Genomic DNA, 15,495 nt, shown 5'->3' on the forward strand with positions numbered 1-15,495 from the left:
TGTGACTTCCATAATGTTTCTTTTTTCCCATCACATTGGCAGAAATGAGCTTCCACAGTTACTTGATAAATGTAACGAGTTGAATAAAATACGCAGTTTGAGGGCGGTCCGTGAACGCAGCATATGTTAAGCTTTCTCGCGATTTTTTGAAGCGGAAGCTATTCACGTTAGCAGCAGGCTAAGCTACATATCCCCTCTCTCTTTAATCTAATTTCTGACATTATATCGAGTCTGTTTGTTGATTGTACGTATTGGTCGCGATGGGGAAAGCTGACTTTCTCTCCCCTAAGGCGATAGCAAATCGGATTAAATCCAAAGGTCTCCAGAAACTGAGATGGTATTGTCAGATGTGTCAGAAACAATGCAGAGACGAGGTGAGCATGTAGCTTAAATATCACTAAATATGGTTACATTTTAGTTAATAAGTGTGTTTTAAAATCTATGTCTCTTCTCTGTTTGTTGTCAGAATGGCTTCAAATGTCATTGCATGTCTGAGTCCCACCAGAGGCAGCTGCTGCTGGCCTCAGAGGACCCCAACAAGTTCATGGACTTCTTCTCTAAGTAAGACCTGATGTTTCTGTAGCAGAGTTCCCACAGGCAGGAAATTCCTGGAAAAGTTATGAAATTAGAAAAACTGTTTTCCAGGCCGGGAAATGGTTTAGAATTATGTGAATGGTTTGGAATTAGGTGGATGGGTTAGGGTTAATTAAAACTACTAAAATTAAGTCATGGAAATGGGGAAAAGTTTTTAAAATTCATTGGTAAAAATGGGAACCCTGTCTTTAGTTTTAAAACACAGAAACATACATGTTGTTATAAATGAGCTTTTTGAGTTTACTGTGGTCTCTTTTTGTCCTAGTGAGTTCAAAAACGAGTTCCTGGAGCTGCTCAGTAGACGTTTTGGTAAGTCTGAACCCCCTCCCACTCACACTCACACATTATCCAGATGTTGTCACCACAGCAGCTGTAATGACTGTCTCTGTCATCTCTTAATTTAAATCTGCAGGGACCAAGCGAGTTCACAACAACATCGTCTACAATGAGTACATCAGTGACCGGGAGCACGTCCACATGAACTCCACACAGTGGGAGACCCTCACTGACTTCACCAAGTGGCTCGGCAGAGAAGGTGGGTTGGTGTTTTTTTGGTAAATTAGACTCATTCACAACAAGTAAATGACCCTTTAACCTGTTAATTGACACTGACCCATCCGTGGGACAGTTAAGCATATTTTCAGGATCACGTACAGTCATTATGACTTTAAAGACTTACCTTTTTAATGAGACCACTGTAACCTTCTTGTTATTAGGGGTCTAAATCACAAGTTTGTTCATGAAACGATTTTGTTTCAACTTGATTTGATTCAGGAGCCAGCGATTGATTTGTGTGTGTATCTAATACATGATATATCTTATTCCTCTGTGCCGTAGACCTCTGTTGTTGTCCAACTATTAAAAACACGTTAGTGAGTCACACCACTGCACTGGGTTACATGTTTCTTGCTTACTTAAATCCCATCGAGAACATGTGGACTGTGCTAAAGAAACAAGTCTCTGTCAGAAAGCCAATGAATTTAATTGAACTGCAATAATTTTGTCAAAGATAAAACCAGAAGCTTGCTTTAAAAAAGCTTGTGGACGGCTACCAAAAGCACCAAAATGAGGTCAAAATTGCCAAGGAATATTTAACTAAGTATTAGAATTGCTGAATGTATATTTTTTCCCACCCAGCTTTTGGTCACATTTTCAGAAGATGCACAATAAATTCACAAAAGTACCAAACGATGAAAATTAAAATGTTTCAGTCATTTCATCACAGAATAATAAGAGTTGTAGAAATTATTAGAAACTCAAGATATCCATGACATACATGTTCCCATAAAGGTGTAAAAAAACAAAACAAATATTAACAGCCCACTTAAGATCTTAATACCTGTCTGTATGTGTAAAGTTGTCCTTTTTTGATTAGGCATGACTTCACCCAAAAGAAAAGTCAGAACAGTCAGGAACAGCATTTACAGCCCAAACTGAGCAGCAAAGATGACATCTGATGAATTGATCAACTCTGTCACTGCCAGGTTTTTGTAAGGTGGATGAGACTCCGAAAGGCTGGTACGTCCAGTACATCGACCGCGACCCGGAGACCATCCGCCGCCAAGAAGAGCAGGCCAAGAAGAAGAAGCAGGACCTGGACGACGAGGAGAGGAGCGCCAAGTTCATTGAGGATCAGGTCCGCAGAGGCCGCGACGGCAGAGAGGAGGAGGTGAGAACCGCCGGGTACCGACTTCAGCTTCCAAATGGAAAAAGACTTCCACAATTAAAATAAAAGTGTTTTTCTTTGTTATTCTGCAGGAAACTCCAGTTTTCACAGAGCTGAAACGAGAGAGTGAAGAAGAAAAAGGTTTGTCTTTGTTGAGGATCAGTGAATGTTTGTCACATTGAACTCAGATGTTTAACTGTAGAAAAAAACACTATAATTTCTATGTAAAAGATCAGTTATTTCAAATGTTTTTCAATGTTTCCATCACTGAAAGTTAAATGTTAATTAATTCAAACTTCTCATATATATTTTCCTCTTTCAGTTGCTTTCAACTTGGGTGCTTCTTCATCGGTAGCCCGTCCTTCCACATCAAGGTACAGTAGCTTCTGTGCAGTTTGTAAATTGTACTGCATACTTACCAAGCAGCTATAGTTTAATTATTTGGTCTGAAACTGTTTTTGTCTCCCTGTAGTTCTGGTCTGGGTGCTAGCGCTCTCAAAACAGCAGCATCAACATCCTCAACCAAGAGGAAAGACACATCGTCCAGTTCAGACTCCAGGGAGAAGAAGAGGAAGTCTGCTCTGGAGGAGATCATGGAGGTAGAGGAGAGGATTTTCTAGCTGATGTTTATGTTTGAGTTTATAAAGTAAAAGTATCTTATCTTATATATTTTTTTTGTTTGTTCAGATGGAAGAAAAGAAGAAGCAACAACAGTCAGCCAGAGTGGATAACTGGCTGCAGCCGAACATTGTGGTGAAAGTCATCACTAAGAGGCTCGGAGAGAAGTATCACAAGAAGAAGGCGGTCATCATGGTAAGGATGCACATTTGTGTGTGTGTGAATGCGTGTTTAAGTGCACACAAGAAGGAATATTTTGATGCTAATAGTTGTGGTTGGTTATGCTGCAGGAGGTGCGAGACAAATACGCAGCAGTGGTGAAGTTGATCGACTCCGGAGACAAACTGAAACTGGACCAGAATCACGTGGAAACGGTCATACCTGCACCAGGTAGACCACTTAAAACCTGATAAAAAACTTTCCACACATTATTAAAATACTTCCAAAGTGATTTATGACTTTATGTACCTCAACTTTCTGCAGGTAAACCGGTTTTGATCTTGAACGGCCCCTACAGAGAGACAGAGGCCGTGTTGGAGGGGATTGATGAAAAGAATTTCTGCGGCATGCTCACACTCAGTTCTGTACGTATTTCTACACTTTAGGTTGTTTTCTCTATTGGAAAAAAAGGTGTCATTGTATTAGTTGCTGATTATCTACATATTATTGAATTTATACCCTGACTTAGGGCAGTGTAATATGATGAAATATATCATGTGATGATAAAAAACATGACAAATCACTGAGCCTCTACCATCATAACATCATCATTTAAAAGCCTGCATGGCCGCAGGAAATCCTTTTTTTCTGAAACTGCTAATCAACATGCTGCTACAACAGGTTAAAGGGTCAATTCACCCAAATTACAAAAAGTATATATTCTCTCTTACCTTTTGAACACTAGTCAGGCAGATAGTTTTGCATGTTTAGGTTTGGAGACATCTGTCTGGAGGTGAATGGAGAGTCATTTGTTTTGCTAAAAGCAGTGAAAACTTGCATCTAAAAAGACACTCAAATGATACTTGTCATTAAATAAACTGGCTCTATTAGTCTGGGTACACAGAGTGCATAGTCAACAGTTTTCACTGAAATAACTTACAACTTTCTACATTGAGGTTTGATTATTATCCAGTGTGAAGAGGGCACTACTTCAGGAACAAGATATTGCTGGTTATTTTTTTTAAAAGATCTAATTAGTGTGAACGAATCCTTTAAACACTGTTCTAGTGCCAGTTTACATAATGTAATGTACATTTGTTCAATTCATTTTTTAAAAACCTTTCTAATGTTTTGGGATCTGGCTTATATAATCCACTTTAAAGTGTCCTGAAGTAGAAAATACACTAAAATATTTGATTACATAGAGCACCTTTGCAACATTTACATGCCCATATTTGTAAGTAGTGTGGCTCATAAGGACAAAACATACACAATAGTGAAAGCATAAACATTAAGAACATGTGCTTCAAATACTTGTCTTGATTTGGAGCATGTTTCTGTACATAAGCAACAATATATACATTCAATGTGGAAAAATGTGCAAAATTTGAGATTTTAAAAGCTGCCATAATAACCTCCATTAGGTTAAATTCTTCCTATTTTCTGTATTTACATTTATCTCTTATCTATTATTTATTAGTAATTTGTTATAGACATTAATGAAAGGTTTGTCTTTTCTCGTCTTCAGGGTCATCAGAAAGGGAAGACAGTGAAAATCGCCTACGAAGACTTCTCCAAACTGGCCTGAACCATGACTCTCCTTCTGTTGTTATAACCTCAGGACTCTACTGTGTCAGAGTTAATTCCTCGAGATCCGCCTTTCACCTGTACATACACACATCCCACAATGCATTTCCAGCGAGGTGTCACGAAAAGACAAACATAGAGCAATGTGTTCAATTTGGTTTTTATTTTGTATTGATTCTCAGGTTGATCCGAACATTGCAGATGTTAATAAATGTTAATAAAAGAGACTGAGAGGTGTTCTTTGGAGGAGGAGAAAAAACAATTAGGGAAGAGACATTCACAGATTGAAATGAAGAATGATTAAAATAATGAAATGTTACAAATGGGACATCAATGGGGGGAAAAAAGACACATTATGTTCCTCAGTGTGTTTTATCTTCCACTCCTTCCAGTGGTTTTAATTTCCTGTCTAACTTTACTGACTCAGGAGACTAATAGCAGCACAGGGTACTTGTAAAAAAAAGTTTCTCCGCTCAGAGCGTCTGCAGAAAACTGTCAAGATTTGGGACGATGTAGTCGGTGTACTGTCCGTCGATGAAGCCCTTCCCGCTGTTGTGTATAAACCAGCAGTAGACGTTTGAGCCATGCTTCGTATCGCTTCTGTAGTCCTTCTGCCAGCCCCTGTTTAACACAGACAAGATTTTGGTTTTAATAATCAGTTGTATCAGTCAGTAACAGAGTTTAAATGAGTTGAGACGTACCTGGTGACGGACAGCTTGTTGCCCTTCACCTCCATCGTGGCTTCCTTCTTCAGAGGGTCGGCTCCTTGGTGGACGGCATACACACTCACCTCAGGCTCTCTGGAAAACTGACCTAGAAGATCACACACACACACACATACATTATCAGCTTCAAATCTAACAGTTAACAGGTGAATTTGGGGTTAAATTTTGTGTTTTCTTAAAAATCAAGTGTTGCAGAGTCAGTGTTTTCCAAGGTTTCACTAATTCCTTAAATGATCATGCATCATTCTGCCACATGAAGCCATTCACTCCTCTTGTGAATTGTCCTGTGATCATTTAAAAGCTCTTTTAGAGGCTTTTCTTACTTCAGCAGGAATAAAAGTTACATCCAGAGTGAAATGAACATCTACACACCAGGGTTATTATAGTTAACTTAAACTAAAACTAGCGGTAAAAAGATAATTTAGTTAACTGAAATAAAAATAAGATTTTTTGGTTCCAGTAAAAGATGGTGTTTGTTCGGAAACCTAAAATAACATCACTGAAACTACATCCATGTGTTTTTTTTAACGGTCTGAGACCTTGATTTGACTCACTGATTTACACCCAACATCAGATTAGCACCTCATACAGCTGTTTTACTCTTCAGACCCTGTTAGGATAATGAGACGTACCTATGAGCCCGTGGACCAGAGGGGAGTACTGGTTTTGATTTGGAAGGTAGATACCGAGGAAGTCAACGTTAATCGGGTGTTTCTTCCATACGCGGTGAAGCAAAACCATCACCTGGATGTTGTTATTGATTGTGACTGAAACATGAGAGTCCTTCACGATGGAAATCCTCACCCTGAAATAGATGAAAACATGATTATAATTATCCTGACGCCACAGCAGGAAGGTGGAAGCTATATGTAAGGGTGCAACTCTTACCCATCCTGTGTGATTTCAGCTGTGGCCGCCCAGGTGAAGGAGTGGTTGCTTCTGCCATCGGTCATGACGATGCTGTCGGTGTTGATGGTCACACTGACTCCATCAGGCTGGTAGTAGAGTGAGATGGTACCAAAGTAGGTCTTCAGTTTGCTTTTGTGCACTTGCTTGGAGCCGATTAACTGCCCATTCACCACCAGACCTTCAGGACAGGAGAGATGGTTAGAGAGGAGGACTCATCCCACAGGTGAAATACAAGCTCATACTTTATTTGGACAGTCCAGTCCTGAGTATCAAGTGATAATAATGTATACTTTAGCTCCTCTACACTGGTTGCCAATTACTTTTAGAATCGATTTTAAGATGTTTTTTAATGGTAGTGATTGGTAATTTATCCAAGCCTATATTGCAGATCTAATAAAACTACACTAATTTTAAAGTAGAGATGAAACTCTTACAGATCATATCACCAGTGGTATTGTGCACCTATTTAACATAATATGCTTAATATATGCCAAATAAATCTATTTATTTGTATTCTTATATCAACATCCAATAATGTTTGCCTCTAAAATATGACGTGTGTTTACGTAGGCTTGAAACAACCAATTTCAACCAATAATATCATAGCAAACACCCATCAATCAATCTTCAACTTTTAGTGTCACAGAGCTAAAATTAATTAAAACGCACCCACTTTTCAATAGTCAAATCAAACTGCTCCTTTAACGTTAACCTTAATGATTTTCTTTCTTGTGTACAGTACAATATAAAATCTAAATTAACAAATAAGTATATATAAATAAACTTGAATCTAGTACATAGAGCTGATTTAAATCCCAGTTTTGTACCTGTTCCACTGTCAGACACCAGGTTGAGAATGTGTCCGGGTTTGGAGTCGATGTTGAAGCAGACGTCCATGTTGCTTCTTGGCAGGTGGACGATGAAGTGAGGGTCGTTATCCACTGGATGAGAAACACTGAACTCGTTACACACGAGAACTGTTCACATTTAACACTGCAGCTAGGAGAGTTTTCATGATGATGATGTGAGAGTCACCAGAAGTGTGTGTGTGTGTGTGTGTGTGTGTGTGTGTGTGTGTGTGTGTGTGTGTGTGTGTGTGTGTGTGTGTGTGTGTGTGTGTATTACCTAAATTGACCTGTGACGGCAGGATTAACTGATCCTGTGGTCCCTTCACAGCATGGCTCGGTGGGGCTGGAGTTGTCATCTGGACCCAAGGTGGAGGCTGGTAGACAACACGCACCGGATTCGGACCAGAGTACGCAGAGCTTCCTCCTCCTACTCCTCCTCCTTTAACACAAGTGACACAGTATAAAAGTAAACCAGGTGTTGCTTCATCAGTTTGATTTAAATGGATCGTGATATCATGTTGAATGCTTTATTATTTATTTTTTGTAAAACTGAAAGTCTCTGATAAATAAAGTAGTTGGATATTTCTGCCTTTAATGTTTTTTCACTTTTTCTATTTTGTATGTTTTTAATTCATTTATATGGTAAATGTAACATACTGTAATTGTACTGTCCATTTGCTCCAGGACTCTCAAAAAAGAGAGACCATCTAAACGCCACTCTGAATTCAAAGAAATACCATAAAATCAGTTTTTGACAGTGACATAAACCACCATTAACCTGAGCAACAGCCATGCTTGGGGTCCTTCGGGGAGTCGGCCAGCAGCCTTTCACTGGCGTCCTCGCTCTCCACCAGCATGGCGGTGAACGGAGTGACGAACTGATGCTCCACGGCCAGTGCCAGGATCCGCTGGGTGATCTTCCTCTTCTTGGCAGCTGTTGGAGCCATAGACCTGCAGGAGAATCACACCTCTAATTCACTTTTCTATATATATCTATGTGAACAACTCTCGTATATCTACATTTCACAGGGTTTTCTAAGTAGATGTTTGACTTCATAGAGGGCCCTGGGTGTAATTTTCAACCTGTCATGATGTACAGTGTCCAGATATATAGACAACCATTGATCTTTCTGTACTCTTTCCTGCCTCTCACCTTTCACCAATTAGCTGTTTGATGGTGATGTAAGCCCACATCTGTTTTGCGAAGCCCGTGAATGAATGCTGCTGCTTGGCGAGCTCCATGTCCAGCTCTGAACCATCGGCCTCTGTCTCAAGGGTGATGTCCAGACTGGCCTGGAGAATGAGAATCGCAATTTAAAAACTCTGTGAAGTGACTGTTTAGCTCTCCTTACCAAATAGACGTTACCAATTATGACTTATAAGTTAAAATAACTTAAGAAAATAGCTAAATTGAAGGCCATTCAAACTCCAAAATGAAGGAAAAGATAAAGGTGGGAAGCAGTTCAACTAAAGAGAGATGTCTGCCTCTAAATCTGAATCTCTCTGATTGCTTAATTTTAAAGTCCAGTATTTACTCACAGCGGATGCGGTGGTGAAGCTGGTCAGCGTGTCGGTGTCAGACGGCAGCACCTTCCCGGCCACCACCAGCTCTGAGCCACTGAAGAATTTATCGAAGCGGTTCTGGGTGATGTTGGAAACTGAGTCCTCTGGGAACTGAACGGTGATCCTCCTCAGCAGTGGAGAGGAGACCTGGCTGTAAAAGGTCTGTGGTAGAAGATAAAGGACACTAAGGTGAGTTACAAGGGACTAAAGAGCATCAGGAAAGTGTTGATTTATGGACCAAAAGTGCCTACATCTGACAAAAAACTAAGTTTCATGGGACTAAAAGAGATTCTAACAATTGAAAAGACATTATTACTAGATGAGCACCACAAATAATGAGTCTGAGTTCTTAAACCATCAAAGAATGATTGCTTTTGCCAGCTAAGTAGTGCTGAGTAATGATGAGTTTTTCTGCTGAAAAGGAGGTTTTCCTTGATGTCTGTCATACCCGTAGCTGCTCTGCTGCATCATGGTTAGCGTATATCCGCTGGGCCATGCCCCTGTTCTCCATGGCGATACGTTCCAGGAAGTCGTAGTCCACATCAAAACCGATGCCCAGGGAGAAGAGAGAAAACTCCTCCCTCATCACCCTCTTCACATTCTTCTGGATGGTGCTGAGCTTGATCTCCCCTGCAAATCATGCAAGTGAGCTGATTGAAAGGATATTTTCTTATTTTTCTTAATAAATCTCATAGAAAGTAGCTTTTGGACAACAAGAGAGGTCTACAGCACAAAGGAATAAGACTTATCGGACGTTGCATACAAACACAATACTCAGTTCATTGTTGGTTTGGCTCAGCACATGAGATTTTTTGACAATAAGAAAATACAGAAAATTGTCAATGCTAGTGTAGGAGCTTTTTAATAGCCGCTGAGTTTTTCTTACCTACAGTGGGGTCTCCATCAGACACCAGAATGATCATGGAGACGGAGCGAGGGTCAATTAGCCCCTGATTGGACGCCCTCACCAGCATCTGCGTCGCTCTCATCAGTGCCTCATTGATATTGGTGCCTGGGGTCAAATGTCAATAATATATAGTCATGAACAAAGAAAGATTTTTATGTTTTTTGCATTTATCAAATCATCCAAAGAATAATATTTATCATACCTCCGTTGGGTTTGATGCGCTGAATGTATTTCTTGGCATCTGCAATCTGAATAGAGGAGCCGGGGACCAGCTCTTCGCTCCAGCATCGTACATTGTGATTGAAGTCTATAATGCTGAAGTGATCGTCAATGGTCAAGTCATCCAAAATAGCCTGCATGGCCTCCACTGTCTGTTAGAGAAATTTGGAATTGAATGCATTCTGGAGAATGGCCACACAGTGGCAGTGTTTTACAAATAATACGTGAATAGGGAGCATGTGCACTGTTGGAGGGGTCAAAGTACACAAGAGTCCCATCCAAGTGTGAGCAACTATCACTTACTTGCTTCATCTTGACGCCCCACATGGACCCGCTGACATCAATGACAAACACAATGTTTTTAGGAAGAGGGGAGAGGTTGGATGGAGCGAAGAATTGGACAAAGTGGCCATCAGAGACCTGGAGGGAACCGTGGAAAATGTTTTTAGCTGTATGAAACAAGTTGAACAATAAGTTTTATTGAGTATTTATTGAGTTGAATGTGTGATACCTGTAGCTCTCCGGCATTGCTGTCCCTTTTCACATCATATCTGACAGTAAAGACACCATCTATAGCGCTCTCAGTGCAGTTCTCACACTTTCTCTGCTGCTGTATATTGGGCTTGAAGACGATATGAGCCTGAGGACACAGACACAGTTGGTTTTATTTGTTTGTTCTTTGATTATTTGTTTTCAAAACCCTTTAAACATATGACACTGAAATTAGGTGGGAAATTACATCATGAACCAAGGAAGACCTGATTCATTTAGATGTGAATAGTGCATCTATGTGGCCATTTATGAAGCACTTTCAATTTTGGCTATAATTCATGAATCTTGAGCGTTGGCAGCAATTACCCCTGAATTTTGTTTTGGGTAAATACTGACGATTTCACTCATTTCCATTTTTTCCTACTAATATTTTATAACATTTTGAAATTTGGTTGTTATTGATTGTTTATATTCTTGTTGATATTGCTAATATTCTGGTATGAGTGGCCAAATTGACATGAACTGTCATAACAGTTCAAGAGCTATTTTTACTGGGAATGTCGCAACCAACACCTCCTTTGTAATACTGCGAATGCGGGTCATAGGTTTAATCACCATTGTGTTAACCTAATACCACAATAGATAGTGGCTCAACAGACATTTATTTAAATGAAAATCATTGAGATTACTACTTTATCTATACATAATGATACAGAAACATGATCATTTCAAATGTCTACAATTCATGGACATTCTTCACTTAAAATCTTTGTACAAAACTGTATTATTCCCATGAAAGATTTAGATATTAACCATCAGCCAAACAGCAATTTAGATTTCTTAATTCTGATTTCAAAACTATTCAAAACCAGCTTTGGCGGAGGTGTTACCTTCTTGTCGGAGTGAGTAACTCGGATCATCTCTGTAAAGTGCGCACCAAGGGTGTTTGGTGTTTCTACCGTGGACATTCCCTTTGGCTCATAGATGTATACATCCGCCTAGAGAGAGATTTGGTCAGTGGTCGTTGCTAGATGACATAAAGACACACATAGACAAATATATATATTATAATATTCTTACCTGGAACTGTGGCACCAACCTCCCAGGCTGCAGGTACAGTGAGTGCTCGTAGAAACCCAACCTCCTGTGCATCATCTCCTGGTAGTGGAGCTCAAACTCAATGTTACTGCCAGAAGGGACGTGGACTTCTGTCTTAAAGGTCTCCATCTCCTGAGAATTAGCCCTGTGGAGAAGAATCAATGCAGTCTTGATAAAGTTGTTGAACTCTACTCATGGTTTAAATCCAAGAAGCTGGTCCGGGTACCTGACGATGCCTGCTGCTTTGCCCCTGGCTCTGGCCTGGGCGTACAGGTTCCTGGCCACCGTCTTCTCTTTCACTGAGCCCACAAATGTTATTCCATTCACATTCCTGCAACATAAAATGTGAACATTTAGAATTGTGCAGTATGTTTGGATGGCTCAGTCATGAAACTGTGATGTGGCTCACATAGTGAAGTTGGTGATGAAAGCTCGTTTGGGGATCTGGACGTTGAAGCCGATGCTCTGGGCTTTGGAGCCTGAGTTGACCACTGAGCTCCTGACGGTGGTGTGGGCAAATCGCGATGTGATGCGACTCTCCACCTTGTAGCTCTTGACAGTGATGTCATCTCCGCGGATGGCCTGTGCAAAAAATGTGAACAAGGCTTAAGCACAAAGAAAGTGCATCTGGATGTCAAGAGCTCAGTAGTTCAGAGGATGAACTTTCCAGATAATTTTATTCCCCTTTTAGAAACTATAACTTTTCTTGGTTTTAGCCTTTGTATCTTTTCTTGACTTTTTTCACACCCGTCCCACTAGTTTTTCACAGGAATATCAGCTCTCTCTCTTTAACTTTAGAGACTGCTGATGCTTCCCTTAAAACTCAGTACACAAAGATGCACTAATCAATATTTTTTTAGTATCAAAGGACCAAATGACTATGTGTACTGTGAAAGGTATATGCATATTTTTACCCAACTCTGCAGTTCCTTCTGGACATTTTAGAGTCTTTCAGCTCATTGTTTTGGTTTTACAACTTCACTGTCTTGGTCCATAATAACTTTGTACAGCTGAATAACTATAATAATAACTTTAGACAGCTGAAGCATCATGTTAGCCTCAAATAAAAAATTAAATACATTTATGCACACAAGGAGCACTGTAGATTTTGTCCTCCACTTACATTCTTAACACATTTTGAACAGAGCTTCTAATGGTCAGAATGAACGGGACAAATGATTATTGCCAGAAAAACAGGTTTCAATGTTCATTTGGGCTCCTGACTATTGTTTTAGAAGAGACTTGTAAAATTATGAACCCAACATTATAAGTCAGTTTGTTCTGGTCTTGAGATGATTATGACCCTTATTGGACCAGCTTCACTTGTATGTTGCTGTGGTTTAAATTGCTCCACAAAGTCTCCATAATCAATGAGCCAAAAGCCAAAGTAAAGTCACTTAAATGATATTTCCAAGTTTGAAATGATAGGAAAGCAAAAATAATATTAATAATAATATTAATAATAATAATAATGAAACCACAACATGATGTATCCTACTTAACACATCTGTCCCACTGATTTAATTTCATATGTAGAGAAAGGTTGAGTAAAGGAAAGCAGAGCAGGATTAGGGTAGAGCAAAGTCAATAACCTGTCAGTCATGGGAATCTCTTCAAACAGCAGCATATTGATTGTTAGATAAGGTTAAACTCTGTCACAGTGGAGAGGGCTCAAACAACAAGCGGAGAGTCATACCTCAAAGTCTTCTTGCTCCTCGCTGGTCAATATCGCTCTCTGAAAGACACACACACACACACACACACACACACACACACACACACACACACACACACACACACACACACACACACACAACACACACACACACACACACAGACACAGACACACACACACAAGTCATGAGCCTCACATGGTCTTAATCTAGTGTCTGAGAGAAGATCATGAATCACAAAGTGTTGTTATTAAGTCAGATATGATGCAGGATTTCAGATACTCTGGTACAGAGTGGGTTTGTTTGGGGATTGTCTTGTATATTTAATCGGTACAATGCATTCCACAGGTCGATGGTTGTAGCTGTTGCAACATCAGTGAGAAAAGAAAACCTACAATCTAGCAAACTTTTTTATCTTACAATTAGACATGTATATAAAGTGTTTTGGACTCAATAGAACAGGAAGATCTCACCTTGTGTCTTTCATGATGATCCTGGAGATCTGACTGGTAGAAGAAAGAGAGTTTTTGTAAGTGTTGATTATAAAAAACCACCAGAGATATAACCATTAATTTAATTTAAACAGAAAAGCTGACCAATATGCACATTTCTAATATTTTCTTTAACAATTCAAGGAGAAACATTCAGACAATAAAACTATTGAATGATAAATAATCCACTGTTGTACATGCAGTAATGGTCAGGTTAGATGAAAAACCCATAAAAAGCGAGTATTCTCAATTTCAGTATTCACATACTAGGAACCAATGGTGTTAAAGAGGGGAAGACATCACTTCTTGGCAGTGTTCACCATAAGGCCAACAACCACCAATAGATGCAAAAATCAATAAATATTTGTATACATCAGAATATACCTTAAATGTATATATTCTCCTTTTTTCCATTCTTAAAGAGCAACCAATTTGACCCTTACTTTGATTTAAGATCAATATCAACTTCAACAGCTGGTCAGACTCTTTTCTGTAAATAATAAGTTGGTGTAAACAGATTTTTTTCAGAGTCCAACTCACCGTCCCTTCCTCCCATTCTCCATCTATCACAAACTCAAAGCAGCAGGTCTGTTGGAGGAGCAGGAGCCCCAGGAGCAGCAATAGCGGACGCCTCATGTTTGGAAGCCTGTGGGCTCAAACACACATACCCTCACACACACAAAACACAGCACGAAGGAGATAGTCGGTCCTTCTGTGGGGGAGCCTCTCGAAAACACAGCACACTGAAACTGAAGGTTAAAATCCACTGAACTGATCGACTCCCAGCCCCAGTCAATATTTGTTGTGTTTCATGTAACCTGGTGAGGAGAAGGAAACTTTGAAACTTGGCCTGCAGTGTGGACTGGGTAAATAGGACAGATTTGAGTCATTCATAGATTAAACAGGTTTCAGACAGACTGACTTGTCAAAAAACTGACCTGCATGATGCATATTTAGCCAAATATGATTCTGAGGTGTTTCTGAAACAGAAATTGCAGATTTAAAAAAAAAAAAGGCAGTTACAACAGAAAGGTACAGAGCTTATCTGACACATATCCCCAGTTTACATGAGGAAGATGTAATGTTGCATTATGTCCACAAGATGGTGTCAACGTAGGCCTGAACTGTTGAAGTATATATATTACCTCTGTCTTAATAAAATAGTTTTAAAAAAACTAAACAAACAAACAGTTAAGGGATCTGTTTTACTACAATTACATGTTTGAGTTTTAGGACAAAAAATAGGTGTCACATTATAAGTTTTTACACTGAAATAATTATATAAATGTAAAGTGGTGGGAAATAAAAGAAACAAAAACTGTTGTCAAGCAGTATCATAGTTATTACTGTCTGAATACACATAGGTAGAAACATTTACCCTTTTTAAGTAAGGTTATAAAAAAGTCAGAAGCAATATACAAAAAGCTATTTAGAAGAGTCTTTTTTGTACTTTTAATTTGATAAAAAATAAATTAAAAAAACCCTTGGTAAAAAAAAAGAAAGATATTCCCTTTGTTTATTGTGTTTTGTTACACGTACTCCACGATAACAGCTGTGCTAAACTTAGCCAAGTATACTGAATTGGAAACAGAGGTTAAGACTTCAGGCAGCTGATGGAAACACAATGCTAAATGACAGTGACATGCTGCCTTCAAGTACTCCTTGTAAACTCTACCTTCCGTGTTGTTTTAAAGATGCAGGCTAACTATCTTCATTATTTTATTTATCAGTCGAATCTGTTTTTTAATGTCTAGTCTTTTTCTTTTGGTAACCATAACCATTTTCTGTATGTCAAATTGCACTATTCTCATCCTCAGGGATGGGATAAATGCAGAGATCAGATTTCACTATGCTATACTGTGTGTATGACAGTATGTGACTATTAAAAACTGATTTTCCTGAGCTGTTATGGCACTTTTGGAAGTCAAGATTATCAAAAAATACTG

The 15,495-nt window shown here is 39.3% G+C and overlaps 2 protein-coding genes across 2 annotated transcripts; one reads left to right on the top strand and one right to left on the bottom strand.

The window, feature by feature from the left end:
• The first annotated feature begins 180 nt into the window (after positions 1–180).
• On the top strand, positions 181–4,849 carry kin (Kin17 DNA and RNA binding protein). The gene is made up of 12 exons (XM_062443310.1): positions 181–374; positions 467–561; positions 860–903; positions 1,007–1,129; positions 2,079–2,263; positions 2,353–2,401; positions 2,583–2,634; positions 2,733–2,859; positions 2,948–3,073; positions 3,169–3,268; positions 3,362–3,462; positions 4,566–4,849. The coding sequence occupies exons 1-12, from the start codon at positions 261–263 to the stop codon at positions 4,623–4,625; spliced, it is 1,176 nt and encodes a 391-aa protein (XP_062299294.1). The 5' UTR covers positions 181–260; the 3' UTR covers positions 4,626–4,849.
• itih2 (inter-alpha-trypsin inhibitor heavy chain 2) lies at positions 4,769–14,326 on the bottom strand. Its single transcript, XM_062443305.1, has 21 exons — positions 14,090–14,326; positions 13,532–13,564; positions 13,082–13,120; positions 11,795–11,967; positions 11,612–11,716; positions 11,368–11,530; positions 11,178–11,285; positions 10,307–10,435; positions 10,099–10,215; positions 9,779–9,947; positions 9,556–9,681; positions 9,118–9,299; positions 8,646–8,831; positions 8,260–8,399; positions 7,885–8,057; positions 7,384–7,545; positions 7,086–7,199; positions 6,238–6,436; positions 5,982–6,154; positions 5,326–5,437; positions 4,769–5,245 (listed from the first exon to the last, which is right to left on the bottom strand). Exons 1-21 carry the CDS (start codon positions 14,183–14,185, stop codon positions 5,098–5,100), a joined length of 2,847 nt encoding a protein of 948 aa, XP_062299289.1. The 5' UTR covers positions 14,186–14,326; the 3' UTR covers positions 4,769–5,097.
• Between the last annotated feature and the right edge of the window lie 1,169 nt (positions 14,327–15,495).

This window comes from Scomber scombrus, chromosome 22 (assembly GCF_963691925.1).
Source record: "Scomber scombrus chromosome 22, fScoSco1.1, whole genome shotgun sequence".
NCBI lineage: Eukaryota > Metazoa > Chordata > Actinopteri > Scombriformes > Scombridae > Scomber > Scomber scombrus.